This window comes from Pseudorasbora parva, chromosome 4 (genome assembly GCF_024679245.1).
Source record: "Pseudorasbora parva isolate DD20220531a chromosome 4, ASM2467924v1, whole genome shotgun sequence".
In the NCBI taxonomy this organism is placed as follows: domain Eukaryota; kingdom Metazoa; phylum Chordata; class Actinopteri; order Cypriniformes; family Gobionidae; genus Pseudorasbora; species Pseudorasbora parva.
Genome location: NC_090175.1, coordinates 19,882,666 through 19,910,004, shown reverse-complemented (window position 1 = coordinate 19,910,004; position 27,339 = coordinate 19,882,666). Strand labels below are relative to the sequence as shown.

Here is a 27,339-nt window from a genome sequence, read left to right as displayed (position 1 = left end):
TATAATTTTGCTTGCTTGTCAACATTGTCGTTATTAAACGTGCTAGATAAATATGTACCTCAACATTTATTTAGGTATTACAATCACAAAAAACGAATTCTAACTGATAAAAAGTTTTATAGCTAAAATGTTGAGGTTCCTTTCCCTTGGGATATATTGTTATATTTTATTCTGTATATTATATTTTATGCTTTCTTATTTCTTCTCGGTTGGAATGTTACAGAGAATGTCTCGCCTGGAATCAATTATTCCGCTTATAGTTACCAGACCTCAAAACATTGTTCAGTGTATTTCAAGACATTTGGTAGTTTTTGTCCTTAAAACACTCTTGTGTTTAGGACAAATTTCTTATGCCTCTAATCCAAAGTCTCTGTTGCAAAAATAAAAAAGTTGCACCAATAGCAGACTAATGGGGAGAGGGAGAGAGGGAGAGGGAGAGGGAGAGGGAGAGGGAGAGAGAGAGAGAGAGAGAGAGAGAGAGAGAGAGAGAGAGAGAGAGAGAGAGAGAGAGAGAGAGAGAGAGAGAGAGAGAGAGATGAGGAGAGGAATGTCATTGTAGCTTTTAAGCTGCTAAACTATTTTACTGATAAAATTGTCAGAATGGGAGAAAAAGCAGGAGAAAGAGAGTATGTGCTTTCCATACATAATAAAATTTAAATTTGTGGCAAAAAACATGAAAATAATCTGTCAATTTTATCCAATTGTTTCCTATATTTATTTGCTTGCTCAGTGTCATTGTGGACGTTGGTTCTTTTGCTGTTGTAGGCTCTAAGGACCTTTAAAATAACTGAAATCATTTGGTGAATTGATATGGGACTGTAAAGCAGTCAAGACCTGCCTGGAACTTTAGCCGTGCATTTCCCTAAAAATAATTGTATGCCTAAAAACGTTCGTCAACCAATCAGATTCAAGCATTTAACAGTCCTGAAGTATAAGGTAATATATCCAATAATTAAGCACACATCCAAAAGTGTGATATGAACTTATTTAATATAGAAATTTATTTTTATTTACATAATTTTATATGTAACTTTATTTATACATGAGACATTCAAAAATAAATTGATAGGCCAATAGTAACATCAGTTAGTAACAAATTATTTTGTAACATCAAATGGACAAAAAATAATTCTCACCATTTGATATATTAAACTTTGAGTTTTGAAAACTTTCAAACATCTGCTATTGACTACAAAATGTGAAAGATGTATGCTTAACATGAACATAAAATGTCATTCCGTCTCTTCTCCAGTGACATCTACCTCTTCTTCTTCAGTGGTATCCAACTCATCCTCTTGGTCCAGAAGACCCTCGATGGGCAGAGTGACAACCGGTCTAGCTGCCAAAAGCCCTAATGGAAACTCTTCTACAGACTCTCCTAGAACATCTACTTCAATATCTTCATCATCATCTTTTGATTCTGAATCGGCCCCAATGGACAGCACCATCAAGACATCTTCACTGCACACATTGGAGCTGTGAACGTTTGAACCTTCATCTTGGACAGAAGCATCTGTGCTTATTTCTTGAAAACAAGCTATGAAGGCAAAACAGCAGGTTCAAGAATATTGGTTATTATTAACAATGTACAAAAATGTTAAATTATAATTCTAAATTTTGCAATTTTACCTCCTTTTAATGAGTCATCTGCAATCATAGCACTTGCGATGTGTCCTTGACCCAATTCCTCTTCCTCCAGAAAGGTCCGTCCATTCACCATCTTAGCATCTTGGACCCCCTCCACATCAATACCAACGTTTCCCAACCCACTGGGGATTTTGCAACGTCCTTTATTCGGCAAAGGAAGAGCATTTTCCTCTACAAATTCATCTGCTCTGAAAACTTCAGTTTCTTCTCCCGCCATATTTTCTTCCATCATTTGATCCCCTTTTTTATTGTTCTCCAAACAATCGGCCACCCAGCCAATATCCTGGGTGTCAACACCACGTCCTGCCTGAACATTTTTTTCACTATCTGATCTCTCATTAGAAACTGTAGCTTCCGAGTTTTGTTCATCTCTGAGATGTTCTTGTGTACTATCAGGATTCAAACAGAAGTTCCTTTCTATTCCCTCCTTCGCTGTCACTTCATTGGTATTGACAACACAGTCCGTCTTTGTGGGTGACAAATCATGGTCGGCATCATCAGTATCTTCAATGGGTGTCATTATGTTCTCCTCAGATGTTAACAGGACAGCAACCTCAGTTGTATGGTCCTGAATTTCTTTTCCCATCTCATTTTGGAAATCACTATTCTGTAAAATAGTGGCTGTTCTACTTGAGTTGTCCTTCATGGAAATATCTCCATCTTTAACTAAATATTGCACGTTATCTGGCACATCTCCACATGACAAGGTTGACCTTGCATGATTGTCAGATACCTCCATGTCTTCCTTTTCGTTTGTCAGAATAGACATCTCTGCTTTTTTCTCCCCACAAATGCTTTTATTGATCTGTTTACCGCTATTCACCACTAATTTACTATTAAGGTCTTCACTTTTCCCTCCTTGGAATTTTTGAAGGCTAAAAGACATGTCTCGCAGGCTTGATGTTAGCTGCTGATCAGGATTCAGAGAATTCTTACACGCGGGACTGACAACACTTGGAACAGCCTGATGGAAAATTTGATCAAGGATACTTGGTCCCTTCGCCTGGCCAGCATATTTTAAGTGAGAAATAGGCATTGCCTGTGCAAAATTGCTGTTAACATCTGCTTCTTCCATTTCCGTTGAGTCTTTCTCCTGCTGTGTATTTGGTTCTTGCTTAGTTTTTCCCACGTCACAATCATTTTGGCCTGAAGTGGGCAATTTCTTTGCATTTACACGAAAGCAAGAAAGAGAAGATTTTTGGGATTTAGGTGGTCTGCCTCGACCACGTTTTACAACACCAGTGATAGGCAAAATATCTACATGTTCATGTTGTTTGGGGAGCGGTGAAGAAATTTCTCGTCTTCTCTTCACACCTGCAGCTACTCTACTGCTTGCACTGGTCATTCGGGTACTGACTCCATATGTGTCAGAATTTGGTGGCTTAATGTTTACACAGCGGGGCTTATTGCGCTTGGATATCCTTGGTTGAAACTGATCCTCATTTTCCAGGTTTTGGCACTCAGTGCCCCCTTTTCCTTTAGACTTTCTAGTTGCACGCCTCAGATTTCTCATCTTTCTCTGTTTAGGACACTCACTAGCATCGCTCACATCAGGCTGAACGATGTTTGAGTTACTCCCACTGAGTAAGTCATTGCGTGAAAAGGAAGACTTTAATTTTTGCTTTTCTGCAGGTTCAGGGCATGATCGATTTTGGCAGGCGTCGAGGTCACACTGTGGGCGTCGGTAGGAGCAATCAATCATTGAGCTTAGAGGGAAGTCCAACATCAGTGGTGATTCAGAAAGCCACGAGGGAACGTTTTGTGTTTCTGAGTCCTGCCCGTTTGATGGTTTAGATAGTTCTTGTTTTGATGGAACATCACTGTCTCCTTTCTCTGATTCAAGGGGGGAAAGGCATTGTAGAAGTTTGAAATCTGGCCTGTCATCAGGTATGCTAGTTATAACAAGGCTTGGCATTTCACCTGTTTCAACAGAGTCCGGGACAGCTGTGGCTTTTTGGGTTAAATTCAAGTCTCCTCTAAGTGAGGTGGTAGAGTTCATTGACACAGTTGCAAGATTCTGAACTTTGTTTGAGTTTTCCTGTTCAGGTGACTGAATCAGGAGGTCAACTGTATTGGATCTTGACTTATTGTGAAAGCCTAAGTGGTTTGAAAAATGAGTGAAGTCAGGGATAACATTTTAAAAAAAAATCATGCATCCACACATGCATAGTCTCTAAAGTAACATGAACCAAATACATTCCAAGATTATACTTTACCTTCATCTCTTTGTCCTGGAGACCCAACTGGTGTTGCTGTCTTGCTTACATCAGATTCCCTTATCTCTGGATCACAACTTTGCACAAAAAGACAAGAACCTTGAGTAGTGGCCACAGCGCCCCTTTGTCCACCTTTTTGTTCCTGAAGAGGACCTAGCTGATCCTGCTCATTCAGATGTCTGTCTAATGGCACCAACGGCAGGATGTTTAAACCCATCATGAACATATCCTCCAAGAGCATTGCAATATGTTCATCAGATTCATCTGCTTGAGGAGGGCTGGAAGATAATGTTGGTATATCCAAAGGAGAAGAGACAGAAATGTGATGTGAAGTAAGACATTTATCCGAAGAGGCATGCGTGGAGGAATTCGAGGGTGAAACTGGCAGGTCCGTAGGTGGGGTGACAGTTCCAAGACTTCGACCAGGAAGTACAATAGATGGGCAGCTCTTTAGTCAGATATAAAGTAAAAAATAAGATTATGACAGAAACATAGGAAATTTTGCTGTAGAAAGTGGGTCTCTATAATTTTACATATACATATTCACACATTGTTTGTATGCACAAGGAGTTTGACAGCAGTCTGTATGGTCAACACAGAGATCTGATCTCACCAAACAAAACAAAAAACTGAGATGGACTAAATCCAGAAGAACGGAGTCTCCAAAACACATGAAAAAACCTACCTCCACATCACAGTACTGTGAAGGTTTAGACACTTGCTATAAAAATGCTATAAAGTGAGCATGCTTTCAAAAATAATGTCATAAATAGATTTTATTTATTAATATTAAATATTAAATCAATATTTGGTGTGACCACCCTTTGCGTTTAAAACGTTTTCCAGGTACACTTAAATATTTTTTCAGGTAGTTTTAAAGGCAAGTTTCTTCAAGCATCTCGGAGAAGTTCCAGCAGTTCTTCTGAATTTAGTCTGTCTCAGTTTTTTCTGTTTCATCCTATAATTCCAGACAGACTTGATGATAGTGAGATCAGATCTCAGTGTAAAGCATACCGGCTGTAGTCAGACTCCTTGTGCATATAAAAATCTCACTAAATTATTCCAAATAATGGCAAAAGGAATATTTTGGAAATGTAAAATGATATTTCCTACTGACATACTTTAACAAAAGATATAAATAACTATCTTTAATCCTTTTTTGTTGATGAAAATACCAACATGCCAGACTTTTGAACAGTAATGTGTATGTATATATATATATATATATATATATATATATATACACACACACACACACACACACACATACAAACACACACACACACACACACACCGGTAGTTACATGTAATAGATGACAATTTATTAAAAAAATTAATGTAACTGTAATCAGTTACAGTTACTGAGATAAATACTTCATGTTATAATGAAAATGTTAATGATTACAAATGAAGTTACATCTGAATATTTGTTTATTAATATTAATTTGTTGCTTTGCCAAGTCTGTGATGTGACGTGTAGCCAAGTATGGTGTCCCAAGCGTACATACACAACAGTGAGCATTGAACACACACACACACACACACACACACACACACAGGTTTGTCTCACTATATTAGTGAGGACATTACATAGACTTCTACTGATTTTATATCAGGTTAATGATACTTTCTATCCCCTATCCCAACCCCTATCCCTAAACCTACCCATCACAGAAACATCTGCAGAACAACAGATTTAAATAAAAACATGTTTTGGCCGATTTATAAGCCTTTTAAAATAGTGAGGGCCAGTCCAATGTCCTCACTAGTGAGTCATTTTCATATTTTACTATATAAGTGAGGACATTTGCGTCCTCACAAGTATTGCCAAACAAATAACACACACACACACACACACACACACACACACACACACACACACAAACACACACACACACACCTGTCTGTGGCAACAAATCTAGCACACAGATTTTGAATATAAATCCTTACCCGAGTTCGAGGTCCACACTCTTTTGGTTCTTCTGGCTTCTTCTCACTCTCACCTTGGACGGAAACGAGGAGGTTACTCTCCCAGCAAGCTCCACTCATTCTCCTCAGTTTTATCTTTACTTTAAGCTGGTCCAATTTGGCCTCTTTCTGTTCAGAAGTAGTGCTTTTTCGTTCGTTATCTCCTTCTAAAACCTTTTGGATGTCTTTGCCTGAAACAGTCCTACTTCTTTCCACCCCTCCAGTTTGGTTTGATTTGGTCCCTTCAACATTAAGAAGCTTTATCTGGTTTTGTTGATGAGTTAATTTTTTTAATTGGCTTTCTCTCTTTGCCATTTTACACCTTTTCTTAGCCTTTGTTTTATGCTGGTTCGATATTGATGCTTCGGTGATGTCAGCGAGGGAAGGAAGAGTGCTGTTACTGGTCAAATTACAACCTCTAGTTGGACTAGCTTCATCCAACAACTGCGATGGTGGCATATCAGGCTCCAACAAGCCACAATGTTGAACTGGAGCAGAACTGCTCTGTATCTTCAAAGGCTCAGACACGATTTCTCTTTCCTGGCTCTTCATGCTATCTTCTGTCTGTACACCAGTCTCTTTCCAACAACTCCCAACATCCACATCTCCTCTGTCTACCCACACTCTCTTTTTTACAAAAAGGTTTCTAAGTCCGAGTCTGTGGGCAGCAGCCATTACTTCCTCATGTTCACGCCGACTCTCAATCTCCATTTCCCCTGTGTAAAGAAACCCAACTAGCTTCAGTAAGGCATGAGATCCTACAGCCTCAAGGTTTAGAAGCCTGTTCTGCCCAGCACGTGGAGTAGGGGATGTGGAAAGGATTCTTGAGAAGACTGGGCTTAGAGCAGCTAAAACACAACTGTGAGCTGGAACACAGACACCTGAAGAAATGAAAAGGGATTTTAGATTATATGAAAAGCATTGGTTTCGTTCCAATGCTCCTTGCTGGTGAAAATCTTCCCAATCCCATCCGTACAGCCAAATCCCTGACATTACTCAAAGAACCAGCTGAAAACTCATCTCTTCAGCAAGCATTTAAATGCTTCCTACTGGAAAAAAAAAATCTTGACTTTTTCCATCTTTTACAATGTCTTAGCTTGTACTACTCTGAACAATGTCAGATTTTCTTCCCCCAACGATTCTTATATTTATTATCTCTTTAAGATGAATCGCTTATTGTATTCCTCAATTATAAAGTTACCTAAATCATCTGCTAAATGTATAAATCAAAATCTAAAAGCTTCAGAAAAATCTTTTTTTTTATTACATTTTTTTAAATGACAAAAAGGCCCAGCAAGCAAATCAACTGCCAAAAAAGAAAACCACAAATCAAATTAATCAAAGTATCATTTGAGCTATTTTTATTATTGTTGCATTTGAATCAAAGTCAATGTGCTGATTAAAATGCTTTGTATGTAAAAAAAAAAAAAAAGTCATGTAGGATTCATTTATGACAGCAGACATTAATTTCTCTGGTCTCTGTCAACAAATACTGACTGTGGAAATCATCGCATCAGGGACCTATTTCAATAAGGAGGTTCAACCAACTTTAAAGGGGTGATGAATTGAGAAATCAACTTTACCTTGAGCTTTTGATATATAAAAGGTCATGGTGATATAAGATTATCCTGTAAGTTTCAGAGCTGAAAACGTCCTTGTTAGTCAAAGAAAAGCTTTTATAGACACCAGGCCCAGAAAACGATCGTGTTCACATCTTGACGTCATCGACTGACGAAACACCGCCTCTACAGAATAATAAGCACATGTAATTCAGTAGCCCCGGCCACCGACTCATCGGATCACGCTAGCCAGCAGCAATAAACATGCCGAAGAATATAGCAAGATATTATGGAAGAACAGTCACTGCATAAGCTTCCTTTTGATCCTAATATTAGGAATGTGTGATACTACATTTATTTTTAATGAAGTTCCAGCTCACATGGGAAAGAACGTTTGTGTGTTCGATTCATTTCACTGCGGAATCGTTTGTAAGCAGGAATGGTGCAACAAACTTATGTGAGTTAAACATATTTTTCATATGTAATAGCAGTCCCGGGGCTATGTGTTTTCCAGACGGGCTACCAAAACGTACACTAGTCGGCAGAAATAATATTTTCTTGATCTTATCCAATCCTAGCTGTGGGCGTTTACTTCCAAGTCTCCAGTGCGTAACGCCCATCAAACCCCAGTTCAAAAGAGAGCCTCAAGATCAGTATAGAAAATAACCTATTACTTATTTATTATGTTTTTGAATGTAAAAACCACACGAACGTCATTTGTTGACCTCAGAAAGCAGTTTTTTTGTTGTTTTTTTAAAGCCAGTTCATGACACCTTTAAAACTTTAAAGTTGACTTGCTCTGTGGAAACTCTGAGTTTTGGGTTTCAGAACAGCTGAATTGAGCTAGTTCACTGACTGTGTCAAGTTCATGAACTGTGACTATGAAAAGCCATGATAGTCATGGTGCATGAGCTCCGAAATTATGATTCAGCATAGCAACGGCACCTGACAAAAATATGTCCACATATTTCCAAGTCAATATGCAAGTTTCATTCTTAATAATTACTGGCACTGTTATAATATCAGAGGTGAAAAGTGGCAGAACGGTAAGTTATTGACCTCATAGTATCCCACAGGCAAAAAGAAAAAGAAAAAAAAAGAACGTGGACGCAGATAAAAATGAAGTATAAAACCATAATTCAAGTAATTCATTTCAAGTCATAATTCAATCAGGATTAGGTTTAAGCATAAAAGGCTCATGGGTGTAGGCAACATGGCTTTACAAACATTTGGCATACAAAATAAATATCATTCAGTGTCTATTTTAATGTGCAGCAGCCTTTTCCACATAATTAAATGTTCTTCATCCAACCTGTAACATTTCTTAATTAGGGTAATGAAACTACTAATTAAAAATACGACTAGCCTACCTAAATAACTATGCATGTGGATATGGCAAAAAAAACAAACAAAAAAACAAATCTTCTCCAGACATAAATGTAACTCCCTACAAATTAATGAAAAAACTTATAAAGTGCTTACCCCACTGACAGATAATTTTACTTGTTTTAAGTAAAATGCAAATAATTTATACATTTCTTATATAGAAAATGGTTCTTGATTTTTTTTTAGATATATATACTTTAAAATAGACAAAAATATTCAGTAAGAAAAGCACTTTTGCAGCATAAACGATGATGTATATTTAAACATTGCTTAAGCTTTAAAATGGGGAGCGGCCGAGAGAAACTGGGTTTAGAGCAGAAAACCTGCTCTCGACCAGGTTAGGTTCACAGAGTAAGTTACCATGGTAACTGACTCGGAGTATAAATTACCTCTCTTTCAGAAATGGGCTTGACTTACCCTGCTTTCTAGAGTTTGACATGCCTCCTATTCTGAAACGGAAAACCCAGAGTTTCCCTCATTTCAGGGTTAAAATACTCAGTTTTCACTTAACCTCTTTTCTGAAACAGGACCCTGGTCTTCATATGATTTGTTTACAAGTAATAAAGTTGACGGCTTTTCCCGGTGAGAGTTTGCGATCTCCAACACAGAAGATCTCTGCTCTTACCCTCTGTCTGTAGAAGTGTGTCACACAAGATGTTTCCCTGCTGCTGCTTCTGAAGTTCTCCAAGTAGGAATAAAGCAAAGTCAGGATGCTGATATTTCCACATGCTGGCATCAACTTCAGTCTAAAATACATTTAGAAACTTCAAAACAAAAGGTAAGGATGTTAATGATCTAGAAAAATTCAGCTTTCTTCAATTTTGCACTATATATTTTGAGATATATATTAAGGCCTACTCACTTTGAGTTCTTGATTCAGATCCAACCGCTGTAGGCTAAAATAATCAACATTTGTATACACAAAGGCTTTTACATTGCTTTGATAGGCCTATAAACATAGAAGGAAGACAAAAGAGACTGTTTAAAAGTTTGAGGACTGATCGGGAATTTTAAACTAAATCGAAGCATTCAAAGCACTTAATGTTATTTTGTATTAAATAGCAAATACATGTAACAGTTCAGCCATACTAACTCTCGATCTCGAAGGTCACAAAACATGTCAACTGATCAGATCATGATATCATTAGTATTTCCGCCAACGTACTCACCAATGTTTGCTAAGATACCCATACTATAATCCAAAATAAACAAATAATTTTACATACGCAAACACAGGTGATCAGTAGGACACGTGAGCCGCTACATTAAATCGCATGTCAATCGATGCTCGCTCTAGCGTTACTCAGTTAGTCTCAGTAGCGTCATCTAGCGGTGAGATTTTGACCTCAGTGATTCGAATATTTTTGGAATCGGTTCACCAAAAAGATTCACTCCCTGTTTTTACATCGATGGTTATGCCAGTAGGTGTGTCGCCAATCGCCATGTGAGATGATCAACGTAAACGGGTGCGTTGAATTCACTGATTTTATAGCGTATTTGTTTTCACATTCATAATAATTCTCCCGCTTCTGCTGCTCTCTCCTTGGTGTGACTTGATGTTTTGTCGTGGCACTGAGAAGTCTGGCAAAAGATCAGTCAAATAAAAGATGAATAAAAAATAGTATTGTGTATGAAAACAAAAGTGACAAGTTTTTATTTTTAATTTGATGAAGTTGATGAATGGCATAGTCCCATTATCAAATGTAAATATCATGAACACAATTGTACCTTGACACTTGTGAAATTAAGCTTAACCCATGGTTTTACCGCTGTCTTCTTGTCGGTTACCGCTGTGACGATACACACCACCACAATTCCCTCCGATTTTTATTAGTTTGACATCTTAATCATCATTAAAACCGTAATTGATTACCAGGATTTTAGAAACTGTCCAACATTTAGCAATGCGCAGTATGAGCGTTTCGTTTTGAGTGTAAACGGTCGGAAGCGCTGACCGCTGAGGGAAATGGTATGATGAGCGTATATCTAAAGGGAACTGACTGAGTTACATTTTCATTCAGACTGCGTTTTTTTGTGTGTGTGGAAAAAAATAGACCAAGGTTTTATATATGCGCGGTTGTGAATTTTAACCAGTTGATTAAAAATAATAAAATTTTTTGGATAAGGTATCAATAACTATTCATGGAGCTGATAGGGCCTACCATCTTTTTCTTAAAAATGGTTTAACGGCTGAAATGTAATGTTTACACGACTTTTTTCCTCAATACTTAATTGGAACATGTAGTAGGCATACATGTTGGTAGATAATGTTGTTAAGTCACCCAACACACACTACAAACCAAACAGTGCCGGTAAATTTAATTTTGGGAACCTCTTAAGAAGACTTACTGGGACGAAATGTACGGGTGGCTTAAAATTACAATTAATTCGATTCCTTTATTTTCTAAAAAAGACATCACTTTTGGTATATTAATAGAAGTTGTAGGCTACACATTCAGTTTTTACTTTTTTTTTTGTTTGTTTTTCAGAAAGATTTTCTGTAAATCTTTAAGAATGCTAAAACTGAAAAGTGGTAGAAGACTACTTGATTTATTGAAGAAATTTAAACTATTGGAAGATCAAGAATAATTTTTAGTTTATTTATTTATTTATCTTTTGCTTCATTTATATCTAGTTGTGCTGTTATTTAGTATTTGATTCTGATTTTGAATCGCCTTATTGTAATTCTGTTTGTTGCAAGAAAAAAAAAAGACTTACTAATGTAATGTTAAAATAAGACAAAACAATTGCTAAACTAACATATTTCCCATTTTTAACTATATATAGTCCTTCCCAGAAGTTCCCACTCAGATATGAGGTAGCTAATTTTTGTACCTTCTAGACTTGGAAAAGTGATGCAAATTAAAATCACTTAAAAGACATTTCTATCATTTATATGCTATGGCAAAATATTTTACCAGGTAGAAATTAGTTTTTACATTAAAAAAAAAAAAAGAGAGAGAGAAAACAAGAATCTGGGCTTTGAATATTGTTTTGAATAATTGTTGTCCCCACCTTGGAGTAAAAAACACACACAAAAAAAAACATTTCCAGTATTCTTTTTAAACCAACAACTAGCAGTTCATGATTTCATTCAATTTAAAATTGACACTCTCTTCACTAGTTTGTCATTTGACTTAAATACTAAAAAAGGTGAATCAATTCCATAATATAATTTTACAGTAAGCAGCAGTAAAGGTGCTGAAGTATAGGTTTTATAAAATATAAAAAGATATTGACTTAAAATTGATTCTAATACATCATAATGTATAATAATGTAATTTAAATATCTAATACATTTTCACATGAATTCTAAATGTGTTATATTTTAGTGTGTACAAAAATGCTCTGTGAAATCACACAATAATTCGCTGTCAGAACCTTGGGAAAAAAAATCATTCTTTTATTTAAAAAAACAGTATTGCTAAGTTTACATGTTGAATCCACGAAAGAAAGGTGCAATGTTTAAGACCAAAGGTAAAGTGTTGAAATATAGGAATTATGAATCAAGATCCACTTGTTAGTGTTGCAGAGAAACAGCATGTCAACTGACAAGCACATGACACAGAATTTTTTCCTTTCGTCTTTAATTAAAAGATATAAACTGTAAATGCATTTATTTAAAAAATAAAAATGATTGCATATGCATTCACCCTCAACACCCCAGAAAAACAAAATCAGCCCCAATCATAAAATATAGAAAAGAAAGAGCAACAGGACAAGAACCAAAGAGGGAAAAAAAATATTAAAATTAACAAATATTCTCTGGTATATATAGTTAAATGTGCTTTTACTTGATCTCATTTTCTTATCAAGCTAGAATCTGAGCTCTTGCTAAGTCCTGCCTGAAAGAGATGCAATTTTTTGTCATTAAAAACGTATCTGCCTCCCTCAACACTGAAATCGATCGATTCCTCAAAACTTGTGAACAGCCTCCTCTATCAGGACTCGGATTTCTGGTTTTCGGACTCCAACCTTTCCTTTACAGACTGTTGCGTTTTGAAAAGTTGTATTACAATTGGCATACAGGAGATTAAAAAGACATTGGGGGAAAATAAATTCTTAAAAATAATAATAAATTCCACTGACCCCCTAGTGCTTTTCAGTTTCTATTCAGTAAATATCTACAACAGACTTACTGTGCACTTTGAATATGCGGTCTAAGAAACGAGCACTGTATGGTGGATATTATGGATCCCGAAGAAAAGAAAAAAACAATGCATATACATCCTCAAATGTACACTCGTTTACTCTCTACACAGACAGGCACTGAAACCAAGAGGCAGAAGGGTGGTTGAACGTCCCCGTTCCCCGCTCATCACAAACACGCACTCGCACGACGCGACGAGCGAGAGAGGCACTCCGTATCCAGAGTGGATTTGTGAGATGCGGTCATATTTACACAATCATTTATATTCAGACAAAAGTGAAAAAGCGCAAACTGGGTCCACCAGCAGGGCCAAATCACAAAGTATTGAAAAGTGAGAGCACTGATCTAAGACCAGAGCTACAATTTGAGTTTTTCTGTTGCCATTTAATTGTGGTTTATTTAAAAATTAAGGGGGAGGAACTCTTTAGCTTCCACACAGAAACTAATTGTTGTCAGTGACAATTTCAAAGCCCAAACCAAAGGGTAAAAACAAAAACAAAAAAACAGAAATCCCAATACATCTCGACTCGAACGCTTTGCAAATTTGTCACAAGGTTTGCAATGTAAGAATCCCAAAGAGCACCGCTGTACTTGTCTACCACTAGAGATCTCGAATGCTACTTGTTTAAAAGAATATATTAAAAAAAAAAATTCTCCCAAATCACAAAATCCCTCTGCCTCTTTTGTAATGCTTGAACACTTGCACAACAACCCCTTTCTAGAGACTCAACACTCAATGAGACCATCCACAAAAAAACACAGATGGATAACTTGAGGGGGATTGGTGGCCGTCTAGTGCTTTTAGAAACAATGACCCCAAAAAAGGCCTCACGTCCGTCACGATGCGTCGAGACAAAACTTAGATATTCTATATACATTATTTTCTGCAGGCCACATATGACTGATGCAATTTGGCATTAACGTTTTATCAATGTGAACCACAAAGCAGGATGAAGCAAAATAATCAAAAATACCATTGCCATACTATACTAGTGTTCTAATAGATGCATAAGCCAAAAAAAAAGGTTTATAAAGCTTGATAAGCTGGGGATGCGTCTAAATAGACCTTTTAGTCCCTAATGTTTCCATTATTTGACAACAAAAAGAGTGGTATGGACCAAAAATTAAGAAAGGAATTCATTGTGTAGTGTCCATTTTAAGCAGTGGCTGTTCTCAATCACATTGATCTCAATAAGAGAGGACAGTAACAACTAGAGAATGTTGAAATCTACAGAAGGGTCTTTGCGATTAGTGGCAATGGTCCCGTAAGTGATGAGATCAGAGGCTCAGCAGGGACAGTAGGCAGGAGGAGGAAACTCACGGCGGGTGATGCACACGATCAGTTTTTCTGTGGAGAGAAACAGATGAGACGTAAAGGTCAAGCGTGGTACTCGCTTACATTAAGTTCTCTAATAGCAAGGGAAAATGATTCAGTAATGCGTCATCGTGGAGCTGCGATGAGAATTTGTGCTTATTGCACAAATCACATCACTCATTTTGTGGCAAAGTGATGACAGATAAAACCACTGAAACAGTCATGTGACCAAAGTGGACACATGAGGGGGAGAGATCGGTGTTGGGGAGTAACTAACTGATAGTAGCGACGCACAATAAATCGATGATCGATTAATTGAGAATGACACATTTAATCGATACAACGTAATTGTCAATTAATCAGGGTCATGCGCGTGCTGATCAACCTCGAAACAAAGCAGACACGAGGAAAAATTAAGCAAGTGCGCCGGAGTTATGTTTGGGACCATTTTACAGCTGTTGCACATCCATCATGATGGTTTTCCTTTTTCCAGCCTTTTGTTTTGTGCAAATACAAGTTGTTGTGTTTATTTTGCATAGGCCTATCTTTATCTGATTTAAAACTGCACAACTAATAAGGATTACAATTGGATTGTATTACATAATATTATAATAAGGACACTATTAAAACACATTTGGGTTTAATTGGCTCTTTTGTTGCAATTACATCTTGCAATTCAGAAAGAAAAAGAATCACAAGACGTAAACTCACATTTGTGACTTTTCTTAGAATTGCGAGATAAACTCACTCTAAAATATACCGTAAATCCTCTAATATTGGCCAGTATTCCATTAGCGGCCGGGTCTCCATCATTGGCCGGTCTCGCTGTCACCGAAGGTAAATAAAAGCCGGTCTCTAATAGCGGCCGGGGATATTATTAGAACCAACGTTCAGGGGCGCAGCCAGCAGACGGGCCTGACGGGCACAGGCCGCCCACTATAATGACAGGCCCCTTCCGTTTATTATACAAATATAATATTTGTTAAATAAAAGTTAATAAATATTTTAACATAATTACAAAATTATTATAACATCTCAAATACTGGAATAAATAAAAAGTTTTTTACAGTCAAATTTTTTTTTTGCATGTTTGATTGACAGCTGTGTTAAGGCAATAGGCTGTCTCATGTATGTGACGCGGCTCGCGCCTGTGACTTCATGAAGTGTGTTTACCTATTCACTTAGCCTGTAATTTGCAGTTGTGTGATAGAGAAACAGCAGCGATGCAAAATTCTATAAAATTCTATAAAAAGGACTTTAAAAAAAAATGCGTTGACGTGGGAGAGAACCCATCCATCAGGCCGCAAAGTAACGTTAAGACTTTTCAATTGCCTGCGCGAGGATAAGAACAGACGTGCAGCGGAACATAAGGAGGACGAAGAGGAGCCGTACAATAATGAACTTGTTGTAGAGGCTGGCGCGAGTGATGAGGAGTTTACAAGGAGAGATGAAGAGGAGGAGGAAACTGAGGAGAACGAGAATTAAACAGAATTGGAGGATTTTTTTTTACTTCAAACCAAACGAGACTGGTTAATGGTTAAACTTTGGAGCGGTAAGGTGTCTGTTGACTTTTGTCATAAATCAATAACCTAATTATCACCATGTATGGTTAAGTGTTTACAATGCACTTCTGGTAGCCTGTGTTTGCTAAATATTACCATATTTCTACACTGGAATTTAGCCTGAATTACCGGTATTTGTTGTTAATGTTCTGTATGCATTTTTCAATAATAAGTATTTTATAGGTTGAAATCGACACAAAATCTATTTTTTATTCATTCTACTGGTAGTTTGATTTGCTCAAATAGAAATTGAGGCCTGCCTCTAATTCTAGCCTCCTTCCAATAAAGGCCTGGACCGCGATGCGCTTGAGTAAAACAAAGGCCCGGGCCTATATTAGAGGATTTACAGTAGCTCTAACTGTAAAAATTCCCACCAGTTCATTGATCCGTTACAACACCAATAAAACTGGCAGCTTTTCAAATCACTAATTTTAACCTGAAAGTAAAAAAAACGCTCGGGCATTCATAATGGAGCAAAGCGAGTGTTTTTAATGAATTACTATGAAGCTTCTATCGGCATGAACTTAAAACGACCAGACTGTGAGGCTACGAATGAATGACAGGGCAGCCGTAGATGTGTGCACACTGTGCGGTCGTGAATGAATGCCCGTGCGGCCGTGCTCATTTTACTTCAGATCGAGAATTGGCGCCAATTCGAGGGCAGGTTACTTGACTGGTGGGTTCATTAGCCTATTATTAATGAAAAACACAACAACAAAACGGTACAATGACAAACTCACTTAAATGGGCGCTTTTACATTTAGCTTTGAAACAAAATCTTCCACGATCATCTTGTCTGTCAGCTCTTCGCTCTCGTGATGAATTAAATATTGACTCCTGCTGCGACTCTTGTTCGGCTCACGCTGTATTGAGCAGACGCGTTCAGTTTTTAATTGTAGTGACTGTTCTCTAACGGAACTAAATTATTTTATTACTATAAAAATCACAATGGTGGGGGCGGTGGGAAAGTGATGCAACCGGTGTTTTGTCTGAACAACGGCAACACAGACTATCGCAGCAAACCTATTGTAGCGTGACTAATTCAAGTACGATGCATTTGGAGTAGCTTGGAGTTGAAAAGCTAGTTTCAAAAGAGCTCCCCCAACACCGGAAATTAGTAAACCCATTTCCACTGAAGTACAGAATAACAAAATACTGTTAATGAGGGTTAGAACCACAAATACACTGAGCAGCGCACATACACTTAAATGTACACATGAAGCCCATGCAGAAGGTGGACACACATACCATGCGTGCTCATGCACTGAGTGGGGGGAGGGGAGTGGCCTAACCATCATAAGAGTCCAACAGAGGCAAAGAGCCCCGTCTCTCCCCATACATTCCTCCCTGAGAGTCAAAGAGAAAGAGATTGAATAAGGATAAGAGAAAGGCATCGAAGAGGAGGTGAGTAATAATAGAAAGAGAAGGGAGTGTGAGAGAGTTAGTTGAGGTGAGAATACCCCTCTTAGTACTATTAGTGAAATTACCATAGATTAACAAGTTTCAGGTCGAGTAGTGTGTGGGTTTTATGGTGTCTGGTGTGCTGAATTGCTTGGAAAGGAAGTGGGTGAGAACACAAGTTGTCTGTTGTGTGCAACTTCACAAGGGTGGACGTTTCCTCTGAAGGTTTGCGTTACCTGAGGCATGTCTCTGTCAGAGCGATCCAAAGTGTCATCTAAAGTGTTTCTCCGTCCTCTCTGGTCTATCGTAGAGTAAGCATCTGGTGCCAGACAAAATTGATATTTCGTAAATGATCTCTCACACTATGTGAAATCACAGCACAGTGATTGCATTCAAATTGAAGCAAATATGAACATTTTCCAGTGCAAAATGCATTCATACACATACATGTATACATACTGGGGATGTAAATTTACACAAATTCCCATGATTGATCAGAGTAAACAGTCAGTTAATCAATTGTTAGCCTTAATACTGCAATATGAGTCAACAGCGGTGGCTTATAGCAACAGCATGATCAGATGTACAAATGTGTACATCCATCGGATGTGCTGTCATGTTCCTCACCAAATTAATGAGAAGGGTTTTTAATCTAAATAAAGGGCTAGTAGGATTGTAAAATGAGTCGGATGTGATTGATCATTTAATTAAATTATTTATTTAATTATCAAAGTCTAAGAATAATACGACGTGTCACCAATGCTGCCTCATATGCGTGCTGGTCAGAATGGACACTTTCTTCCTAGAACAACGAGCTGAAAACGCCAACTGACAATGAATTCACAACAATTTATTATTACAATAGTGTTCTTCTCATTAATGTTATGTAATATGACAGTCCCAATCATAGTTATTATTAGACCTGCAATGCTGGATAAAAAAAAAAAACATTACACATTTTATCTGCACAAAATGACACAAATGCACAAGTGAACTTGAAATAAGTTGTGCCATTTTGAATGCGTGAGCAACGCTATGAAACGGCCAACTAAACCCAAATAACTCACAATGTTTTATCAAATTATTACTCTCTTTATAATGTTATATAACATTACAGTCCCAATTATAGTTATTATAAGTTTAAGCAGATCACCCCCACGCTTCACTACTGCATTAATTCTTAACCAGATGCATCTATACGAGATCAATCCGATATAGAGATAGGCCATTACAAAATAAACACAACATTGTGTAAATTCAGGTTTAAGTCAAGATGAAGCAGTAATTCTAGCTGTAAAACGGTCCTAAACAGAACTCCTGCGAGCTCGCTTCATTTTTCTTCCCATGTTTCGCGGTTGATTAATCAATGATCAATAAGTTTCATTAATTAAACGTATTAGCCAATCAAGCAATCGCTGATTAAATTACTGACATCCCTAATACATATACACATATTCCCATACACACACACACACACACACAATGCATGAAACAGTATATATGTAAATAATTTCTCCCAATCATGAATTGCATTTAATTTTTTGCAAGAAAGTGACACTTCTATTCAACAACCATGCATTTAATTGTTCAAAAGTAACTTTTTGTAACACTACATGTTGAAATGCAAATTAAAGCAAAATGAAAATCATGAAAACTTAACTCAGGGTCTAAAATGGGCTTTTAGCCACATTTGCCAGAGTATATGCAAAATAAAGTATGAGAATAAAGTATGTGCATTTTACCTGGTCCCATGTCATTAAGTGGAATCATGTCTCTGTCCTGTTTGCCCCCTAATAAAGAGACCCAAACAAAGTCAGATCAGAGACAAAGTTGTATCCTGCATGTCCATTTGACCGATAAACACATTAAAAGCATTCAGCAGGAATGCAGTGTTCTTACCCCTGTCTATTAGCGGCAGGGTGCTGTCCTCATATCCCCCGTTGTTGCGGGCATTGTTTGGAGGGTTGAGGTTGACCATGAAGTCGGTTTTCTTCCAGCCGTCTTTCTCCAGTGTGCGGCGGAGCTCTTTGAAGCCCCACACAATCTGCAGGACCAGCCCAGCACCACGAACCTCTCGATCTGAGCGGTTGCTATATGGGCAGAAACGTGAAACAATATAACGACAAATTCCTCTTCCAGGTTCCCCCAATGTGACCAGTCAATTATTAACACAGAAATGGCTACACACACACACCTGTCTTTGTTGATGAGCACCAGTCTCTCGATACCCTGGGAGCTACGCAGGGATTTGGCCGCATCCACGCTGGAGCCGATCACTTCCGTCATAGTGCTGAGAACAGACACCACCGTCTCCTCCGAGAGCCCGCGCACCGGCTGACTCTGACCACTGCCTGGCAGATTGGCCACCAAGTTAGGCACTGAATGCTTCCCTACACAGCGAGAGGAAGAGATTGAGTAAAATACACAAGGATTCATTCTAGGGCTGTCATGATTCCTCGGATAACTAAGTACTCGATTTAAAATAAATAAATAATGCATTTCATTACAGCATTCATCATCATAAAACAGCAGCCAGATATTAAACATTAAGAGGATATTTTAATTAAATATCAATTTTAATTGTTTGGCCAATATTAAACAAGGATTTGCTCATGTTGTGTGCGTAACAACAATCATCCGGCCATTGGCGCCCTCTGCAGACATGTTAAAATAATAATAGCATAATTCTTATGTGCATTATGTATTATAAAAGTGGCTCTATAAAACAATGATTACTGGCTTTTGATACTTTATTTGAACCAACCGTTATTGCCTTATTGTTATACATGTATTTTAAAGTCATTTAAGGCTTAGATCTTTTCTTGGGTCTATTTTTATTACCATGAGAAAGAAAATCAGATTACCCGATTAATCGTCAAAATAATGGACCGATTACCAAAATAATCATTAGTGACAGCCCTAATTCATTCATGAGACTGTACAAGCACAGCCAATTTGATGGTAATGACACTGAACGAACACAAATACAAAGGCTAACACAAACAAACAGGTATTATTGGCTCACACACCTAGCAGCTCACGGTTGCGTCCATCAATGGCCAGGTTCCTCAGAGCTCCAGACATGGCTCGGACCACACGGTCGTTCCCATGAGACAACAGCTCCGTCATCATCGGCAGGCCGTGTTCCTGTCTCATTGTTCCTCTGATGTACCGGCCATACTGACAAAAATAAGAACAGAGGTCAGATTATGAAACCAATTTCCCCTCCTAATGAACCCAATCAAACAAATATTAATCAATAAATGCTGGTCGACTAGGGCTGCTTGATTATGGCAAAAATCATAATTGATTATTCTGATATCACAATTATTTAACACAATTACTCATTAACTTTGGAAACATCATGAATTTATTAAGCTTTTTAACATGTTCTTGACTTTTAGTCTCTTGAGTAAAAAATGCACAACTACTATTATCTTGGTGATATTGTTTCATCAATTCATCACTGAAAATAGGCGTTGTGCTCAATTAATTGGCCAGAACTATGAAGGTCCAATGCATTTCAATTTAAAATATACCAAGGTGGTCATGTGGCCAGGACATAAATGCAATACGTTTATTAATTTATATTATATACAAAACTGTTGATTTAATTGGATTTAAGTTTGTGGTTTTATTAAATGATATGTTACAGCAATTCAGAACAAGCTTAATTTCCATAACCGCTTAGTTTTTCTTGGAATGAAAGCTCAAGTCAAGTTGTAATCAAGTTTATATAATAAAAAGTATGACCCATTTAACATTAAATGTGTTTAATATGCATCAGACTGCCATAGCTGTATCATTCTGAAATGTCAGCATTTTTGTGGGTACTCACAGTCCAACGGCCCGCACAAAGGTTCTGCACGGCCCCTGCGGCGGCTTCAAGAACCGATGGGTTCTTGCTCTCTTTTAGGAGAGAAGTGTACACGCGCACCACCTCTGGCTGGAACAGCAATTCATAACCTACAAAACGACAGTCGTTACATTATTGCACCTATTGTCTTATAACCAACAATTCAGAGCCAAGACTGTCATTGTACCTTTGGCTGGTGTGCTTCTCTTTGGAATGTCAATCATATCTGAAGTTCCATCATCCTCTTTTTTTCCTGAACAAAGCAGACAGCAAGTGAAATGGAGATGAAATGACACAGAAATCTTAACTGCCATTTAATGACAGTGATGTCATTTATGACAATTTAGAAGCAAAAGTCTGAAGAAAAGCTCTTCAAAGATTTAAAGGGGATTTTCTTTAGACGAAGACAGTTCTCTTTAGATAAAGTTCTGACAAAGGTTACATTTATTCCCTGAGGGAAAACCCCATGTTGTGTGATGACTTAATGACTAAAGACATGATGCAGACGGCTCAGTTTTCACAGTAGTATATGCCAAAGTGACAAAGTGAAAGTTTAAAAGAATCAGACAATTGTCTTTTAATACGCTTACTTGATTAAACATTAAAAGGTGGTGTATAAAGAGTGGATTTATTGGAAATGCTGTGCTCTGGCACCCTCTGGTGGTTACAAATGAAATGTCTTAAATGCTGTAAGAATTTTCAAGGTCCAGTCACACAATTAAGATCTTTTCCTTCTATTCCCAGTTTGGTTTCTTTTTTGTATATTTGGGGTAAATACTGTCCCATAAATGGTTTGGATACCTTAGAAGGTAGCGGCATAGGACACTTCCCTTGGTTTTAAAACAGAGCGATAGTGTCCAGTGTCATAATCTGATATTTGTTACTGATTCCACATCTTCTTTCTTCCGATCAATGAAAACCTTGTTTGTGTGACTGGTCCCCTTAATAGGCCTTCTTACTTTTCTAAAAGTAGTGCAGCTCATAAAACAAATGTGAAACGGGATAAGAAATACATCATTTTCGCCCCCATTTCAGATCCATTTTTTGAACTTTGACCTATAACAGGGTTAATAATAGGTTATGATGAGGTGAACTGTAAGTGATTCCCATAATAGCAAAGCAAAGCCTTTACTTGAGAAATAAAAGAAAGAAAGAAAATAAGAGAGAGAAAAGCTTACCTTTGGAAAACCACTCGTCTGTTACAGGATAAAAAGGATGTACGGAATGAGCAGAAGAGACAGATAAAGAAGAAAATGAGAGGAAAGGACTTGGCATACAAAAAATATTGCAATAGTGCCCCAGCCACCATACAATTATTTAGCAACAAACCCACAAACAAGGCGCACACTTGTGCAAAAAATTCATGCACGCTTCATCTCCTTCATGTGCAAACAAACTTGATCTGACATAATCAAACTCACAGGCTTAACAGACTTCAAAGCGTGTACTGTGATTTAAAGACTAGGAAAAGGCACGGCCTCTTGGCTTTGTTTACATGACACAGAGATTATATACTGGAATGCGAAGATAGCAAGTTAACTTATTTTAATTGGTTACGGCCCACATCTAGTGCCCACGTTTTTCTTTAAATGAATCAGGCGCACACCTTTGCCCTTTCGGGAGCTGAAGCAGCCGCCCTTTTGGGAAGAGGCGGGGCCATGATTGACAGGAGTCAGCTCCTGATAGCGCTCGCAGCCTGGTATCTCCCGATGCACTTGATAGGACAGATTCCTCAGCAGACACACACTGTTCTCAATCAGCTGCACACAGACATAATAAACACCATTAAATAACAGAACATTTGTAAGAGACTGAAGCAGGACAAATAGCAATAACAAATAGTTTTAGAAAATTGTTGAAAATCAAAGAACCAAGGCTGATCCTACTAACTATATAGTAAGTAATAATTTGCAGATTTGTATTCCACTCAACAATCCACTTAACCCTGGTTTCACAGACAAAAGTCCAAGAATAAAATGCATGTTTGAGCGGTTTTAACTGAAAGCAGCTTGCAGTGGCATATCTTAAAATATGTCAATGCCATGGTTTTGTCTCAAGATGCACACCAGTAATGTTTTATTCTTTCTAACGCACGTTTACATAAACTACGCAAATGTCCAAATTGAACTAAAACCTAATCCTGGCTTAATCTAAGCCCCGTCTGTGGCCCCAATACTGGCTATACAAGCAAATAATGTAATATTCTGATTAGACTTTTTCCCCCCAATAATATTTTAAGGATATATGAAAATATCTGAAATGTACAAAATACTGTTCAAGTTCAAATGCCATTTTACTGATTTTCTAAGACATTTATTTAAAAAAAATCTCTTAGTCACATTTATTTGATCAAAAATACAGTGAAACATTATTGTAAATTAAAATAACTTGTACAAAAATGTACTTTAATGTAAAATTCTATTTATGTCTGATGGTAAAGCTGAATTCTCAGCATCATTACTCCAGTCTTCAGTGTCACATGATCCTTCAGAAATCATTCTAATATGCCGATTTGCTGCTGTTATTAATCTATGTTGAAACTGCTTAATATTTTCAGGGTCTTTGATCAATAGATTAAAAAGAGCAACATTTATATAAAATGGAAATCTTGTGTAACAAATATTTAAAGGTGTCATATGGTGTATGTATACGATCTGCAAATTTACAAAGCCCATAGAATAGATCTCTGTATGAGACAGAAAACACCGATCCAGACCTGCCCAACACCTCGATCCAAGTCCAGATATTTATTGCGAAAACGTGTACATCACATAATGGTCGCCCAAAGGCATATGTAAAGAAAGGCGGCGAGCTTTCAGTGAACTGAAGTGTTGTCGACATGGCGTGGAGCTGCTGTGTGCATATATGCGAAAACGCTTTTGCAGGCGAGATTAATCAGAGGTTACGATTTATTTACAACGCTAAGCCGGAGCGGTATAAAAGTTTGCTTGTGTACAGTGCATTTTACAGGGGACAGTTTTCTGAACCTGGGAGAATACCATGCTGGCTATATACAAAGACTACTTACCACTGTCAAACTTTCTGCTTAAGTCGTGCTTGCAAAATTTTCAGAATGCAGACTCGGGTTCGAACTGATATGATAAAACTGATGACATTACTGAAACTGTGGGCTTTAGAATGCTTTAGGAGCTTTGGAAGCTGAAGCTCACGATTATAGTAAGGGGTATTACATGTCCGACACGCTTGAGGTAGCCAAATCAACGCACAAGGTCATTTGGCCAATCAGAGCACTCCAAGCTTTTTGAAGGGAGGGGCTTTGTAAAAATCAGCACATTTCTGACAGACTGGGAGTGGAGAAGCTGCGATAATATACAGTATGTGAAAAAGTTCACCTCCTTACATAAAAAGCTTGTTAACCCATTTTATTACACCCACTCATTTTTAAAATAGCTTCATATGACCCCTTAAAATAAAACATCCCAATTCTTTCTTGATGAATAAAATTATAAAATTTTCCCCAATTCTCACTCTCTCCAAAACATTTGAAAGGTAGTATATAATGTGCCAAATTTGTTAATCAGTTTATGTTCAAAATTGACTAGTATGGACTGATTTTACTTGTCCTGTTTAAATAGGCTGGTTAACATTTAGAGGTTTACTGTGCAAATTTTCTAACAGCTAAAAAGGGGACAGGTTAAAAATATTCTGTATGTAATAATAAATGACCAGCAATGCTTTCTTCCCTTTTTGCTCTTCCCGTAATCACGCTTCCGTGTCATTAAAAAACGCTGCAAGTATGAAAGTGCAGTTTTCAAAACCTACTGAGCCAAAAGTTCAAGGGTTACCTTGTTGTCCACATCTTTACAGTTGATCTGTGACTGGACAATGTACATGAGAGAGTCGACCAGTCCAGAGCACTCCCTCAGCTTCCTCCTGGCCTCGCTCCGCTCCGAGCTCACATTCCTGAGAGCGAAACGTCATGCAACTAATTAGGACACTGCCTGTTTAATGTTTAGCAACGTTTGGCATGCACAGAAACTTTTTGCTTCAGGTCATCACCTAAAACATATTAACCAAGAGTATACAGAGAGCATCAGAAAAGTTGAACAATGAATGAGAGGGTTAAAAAAGCACTGTTAGCTCTACTTAAAAGTAATCCTGGTGTAAAACCACTCCTCCGACTGAACGGAGCACTTTCTAAAAGCCTAATAGGCGAGTGAGAGACGTGAGGGATACTTTCAAAGAGAAGCACTCAAGGGAAATAAGTGGATTCAAAGATCACATTTCTCTCTTTTGTCCAAACTTTGTCCTGGTTCTTTCACAGCCTCAGAGGTTCTTGCTCTCACAAACAATTCAAGAGCATTTCCTTTGCACTTCCCCTCTTTCTTCCCCATAAAAATGCAGCTTCCTCACACACACAAGCTTTCTTGACAGGAATTCTTTAGCAGCACTGAGGCACACCCCTCCTCCCTTTAACGTCTTTCATTAATCTGAATCATGAAACTGTCCTTTCCCAACACATCCTAATCCTTTTCTCCGCCTATCTCTCTGTGTTCCAGTGGCTTAACTGCATCACCAAAGTCATGCGTTTGATTCCCAGGCTTATTAAAGGCATTTTCACACCTGGCTGGTTTGTAGCGTTTGTTTCAGAAACTAGTGTGATTTCTCCTTTAGCTCAGTTTGTTTAAGCATACATGAACACGCCAAATCGCACTTCTCAACCGAATTATTATACTTTTTTTTTAAACTCCCCGAGATCACCTAGACAAATGTGGTCTATGCCCACTTGAAAAACACTGGAGCTGTTCACTTGTGGTGAGAAATCAGTCTGACCCAGCAGACCAATGAACCACACTATATCAATGCATGATGAGTAATTGTGCACGGTGCATGAAAAGCAGCAAGAGTTTGCTTTGCCATTGCCTCTCAAAATGAATTGCGGATAACCTAGAGCGAAGGCAAAGTGAAATGCCTAACTGAAATTTGGTCAGACAAACATATTTCAGAACAGATGTACAAAATACACAAAAACACAGGCAAAGCCTTGATTCTTGCACACAATGATAAGTAATATAACAACAAGTACAAAGAAACCCACAATAAGCCCACTGTCGGTTCCTGACAGATGGCCGCTATCCCGAAACATAAACAGGTAACACTGACCAAAATTGTATGTGCAAGGCAACGGTCCTCACATTGCACGTTATTTACCTTAAGCAGCCGGTGGTGTTGGTGAGCGCAGTCTCCCACTCCAGGTGCCTGGGTTTGCAGCTCTCCTCTCCCCCTTCGTTCCCCCTCTCCCAGCCCGAGTGCGGAACCATCACCTCATCAGACAAGGCGTGCAGTGCGTGGTCCACGATCTCCATCTTTACAGAGTCATGAGACGACAGGTTCCACAGAGTGCCTAACAGGACAAGCCATCAGTTACTATCAGATGTAAACGACAAATCCATCTTGTCTGACGACAAGACATCTTGTCTGAAACTGTTGTTAATGTCGCCATTAAAATGTACATTTCAAAAGGACATGACTTATGCTTTTGGAAGAAGTCTCGTGCTCATCAAGGTAGAATTTATTTGACTAAAATTAGTCAAAATTAAAGGAAGTTTATGTAAAATTGTGCCCAAAACTGGTAGTGCAATCACGATCCCCTCTCCCCTGCCTCAAGGTTGCCAGATTGGCTGCAGGATCCAGCAGGAACGTTTGTAGCTGTGGTTAAGAGAGCAGATCTGGCAACCCGGATGCCGAAACTACTGACTTCGTGATTGGTGGATAGGTGGAGGGCGGAGATTCAGGCCAAAACACAACATGTCAACATCAGTTGAGGGCAGACAACTTTTAAATGACAATATCCTGGCGGGATTACTGTTGTCAGTGATATAAGTATTTGGAATTAACATGATTTCTTAATGTCTAGTGACATATCAGGGCCATTTTATGATTAACAGTGACATATCACGGTCTTTACTGTCACTTGTATCTATTTAATGCATCCAACAAAATTACAATAGAAATTCACTTCATTTTATAAATTTACTAATGTCATATTGATCAATCAATGCATGCGTTTTCATTTTAAATTTTGAGCTTGTAATTTAAAATCAAAAGGTTTTTGAAACGACAGACTTTTTCCTCTGGTGATGCATGCCAGAATTGCCCAATCAATTTATTTTTCAATAATCCATTTCACTAAGTTGTATGTCACAATACAGAAGAAAAGACAGTGAATTGTGATTTTAAAGGTGCACTATGTAACATTTCTGTCCGCTAGGGGGATTATATTCAAAACAGGCGTGGTTTGATGACGGCAAGCTTGAG

At 37.9% G+C, this 27,339-nt stretch overlaps 2 protein-coding genes across 8 annotated transcripts in view; both read right to left on the bottom strand.

The window, feature by feature from the left end:
* Positions 1–1,892: 1,892 nt before the first annotated feature.
* Positions 1,893–10,348, bottom strand: LOC137073783 (uncharacterized). The gene is made up of 7 exons (XM_067442490.1): positions 9,946–10,348; positions 9,639–9,725; positions 9,402–9,540; positions 5,814–6,712; positions 3,864–4,311; positions 1,972–3,744; positions 1,893–1,930 (listed from the first exon to the last, which is right to left on the bottom strand). The coding sequence occupies exons 3-7, from the start codon at positions 9,502–9,504 to the stop codon at positions 1,893–1,895; spliced, it is 3,261 nt and encodes a 1,086-aa protein (XP_067298591.1). The 5' UTR covers positions 9,505–9,540; positions 9,639–9,725; positions 9,946–10,348.
* A 2,950-nt stretch (positions 10,349–13,298) lies between these two features.
* Positions 13,299–27,339, bottom strand: part of ctnnd1 (catenin (cadherin-associated protein), delta 1) — a 39,736-nt gene continuing 25,695 nt past the window's right edge. For 4 of the 7 annotated variants that reach the window (XM_067441192.1, XM_067441197.1, XM_067441193.1 and 1 more), the window contains 13 exons: positions 26,233–26,425; positions 24,867–24,984; positions 22,667–22,820; positions 22,239–22,256; positions 21,248–21,313; positions 21,043–21,170; positions 20,234–20,384; positions 19,399–19,594; positions 19,104–19,294; positions 18,947–18,994; positions 17,441–17,523; positions 17,096–17,150; positions 13,299–14,274 (listed from right to left, as the gene is read on the bottom strand). In XM_067441192.1, the coding sequence (XP_067297293.1) occupies positions 14,213–14,274; positions 17,096–17,150; positions 17,441–17,523; positions 18,947–18,994; positions 19,104–19,294; positions 19,399–19,594; positions 20,234–20,384; positions 21,043–21,170; positions 21,248–21,313; positions 22,239–22,256; positions 22,667–22,820; positions 24,867–24,984; positions 26,233–26,425 (1,463 nt within the window). In that variant the 3' untranslated portion in view covers positions 13,299–14,212. Of the gene's footprint in view, positions 14,275–17,051; positions 17,151–17,440; positions 17,524–18,946; positions 18,995–19,103; positions 19,295–19,398; positions 19,595–20,233; positions 20,385–21,042; positions 21,171–21,247; positions 21,314–22,238; positions 22,257–22,666; positions 22,821–24,866; positions 24,985–26,232; positions 26,426–27,339 lie in introns of those variants that run through there. The other 3 variants (XM_067441196.1, XM_067441194.1, XM_067441195.1) reach the window with 3 other exon arrangements.

What these genes read in the sequence shown, in the direction of transcription:
- LOC137073783 (XM_067442490.1), bottom strand. Translation starts at nt 9,504, where the DNA reads ATGTGGAAATATCAGCATCCTGACTTTGCTTTATTCCTACTTGGAGAA. An exon ending in CACACTTCTACAGACAGAGG is followed by an intron (nt 6,713 to 9,401) that starts GTAAGAGCAGAG and finishes TCATTTCTTCAG; the next exon opens with GTGTCTGTGTTCCAGCTCAC. An exon ending in AGTGTGGACCTCGAACTCGG is followed by an intron (nt 4,312 to 5,813) that starts GTAAGGATTTAT and finishes ATCTGACTAAAG; the next exon opens with AGCTGCCCATCTATTGTACT.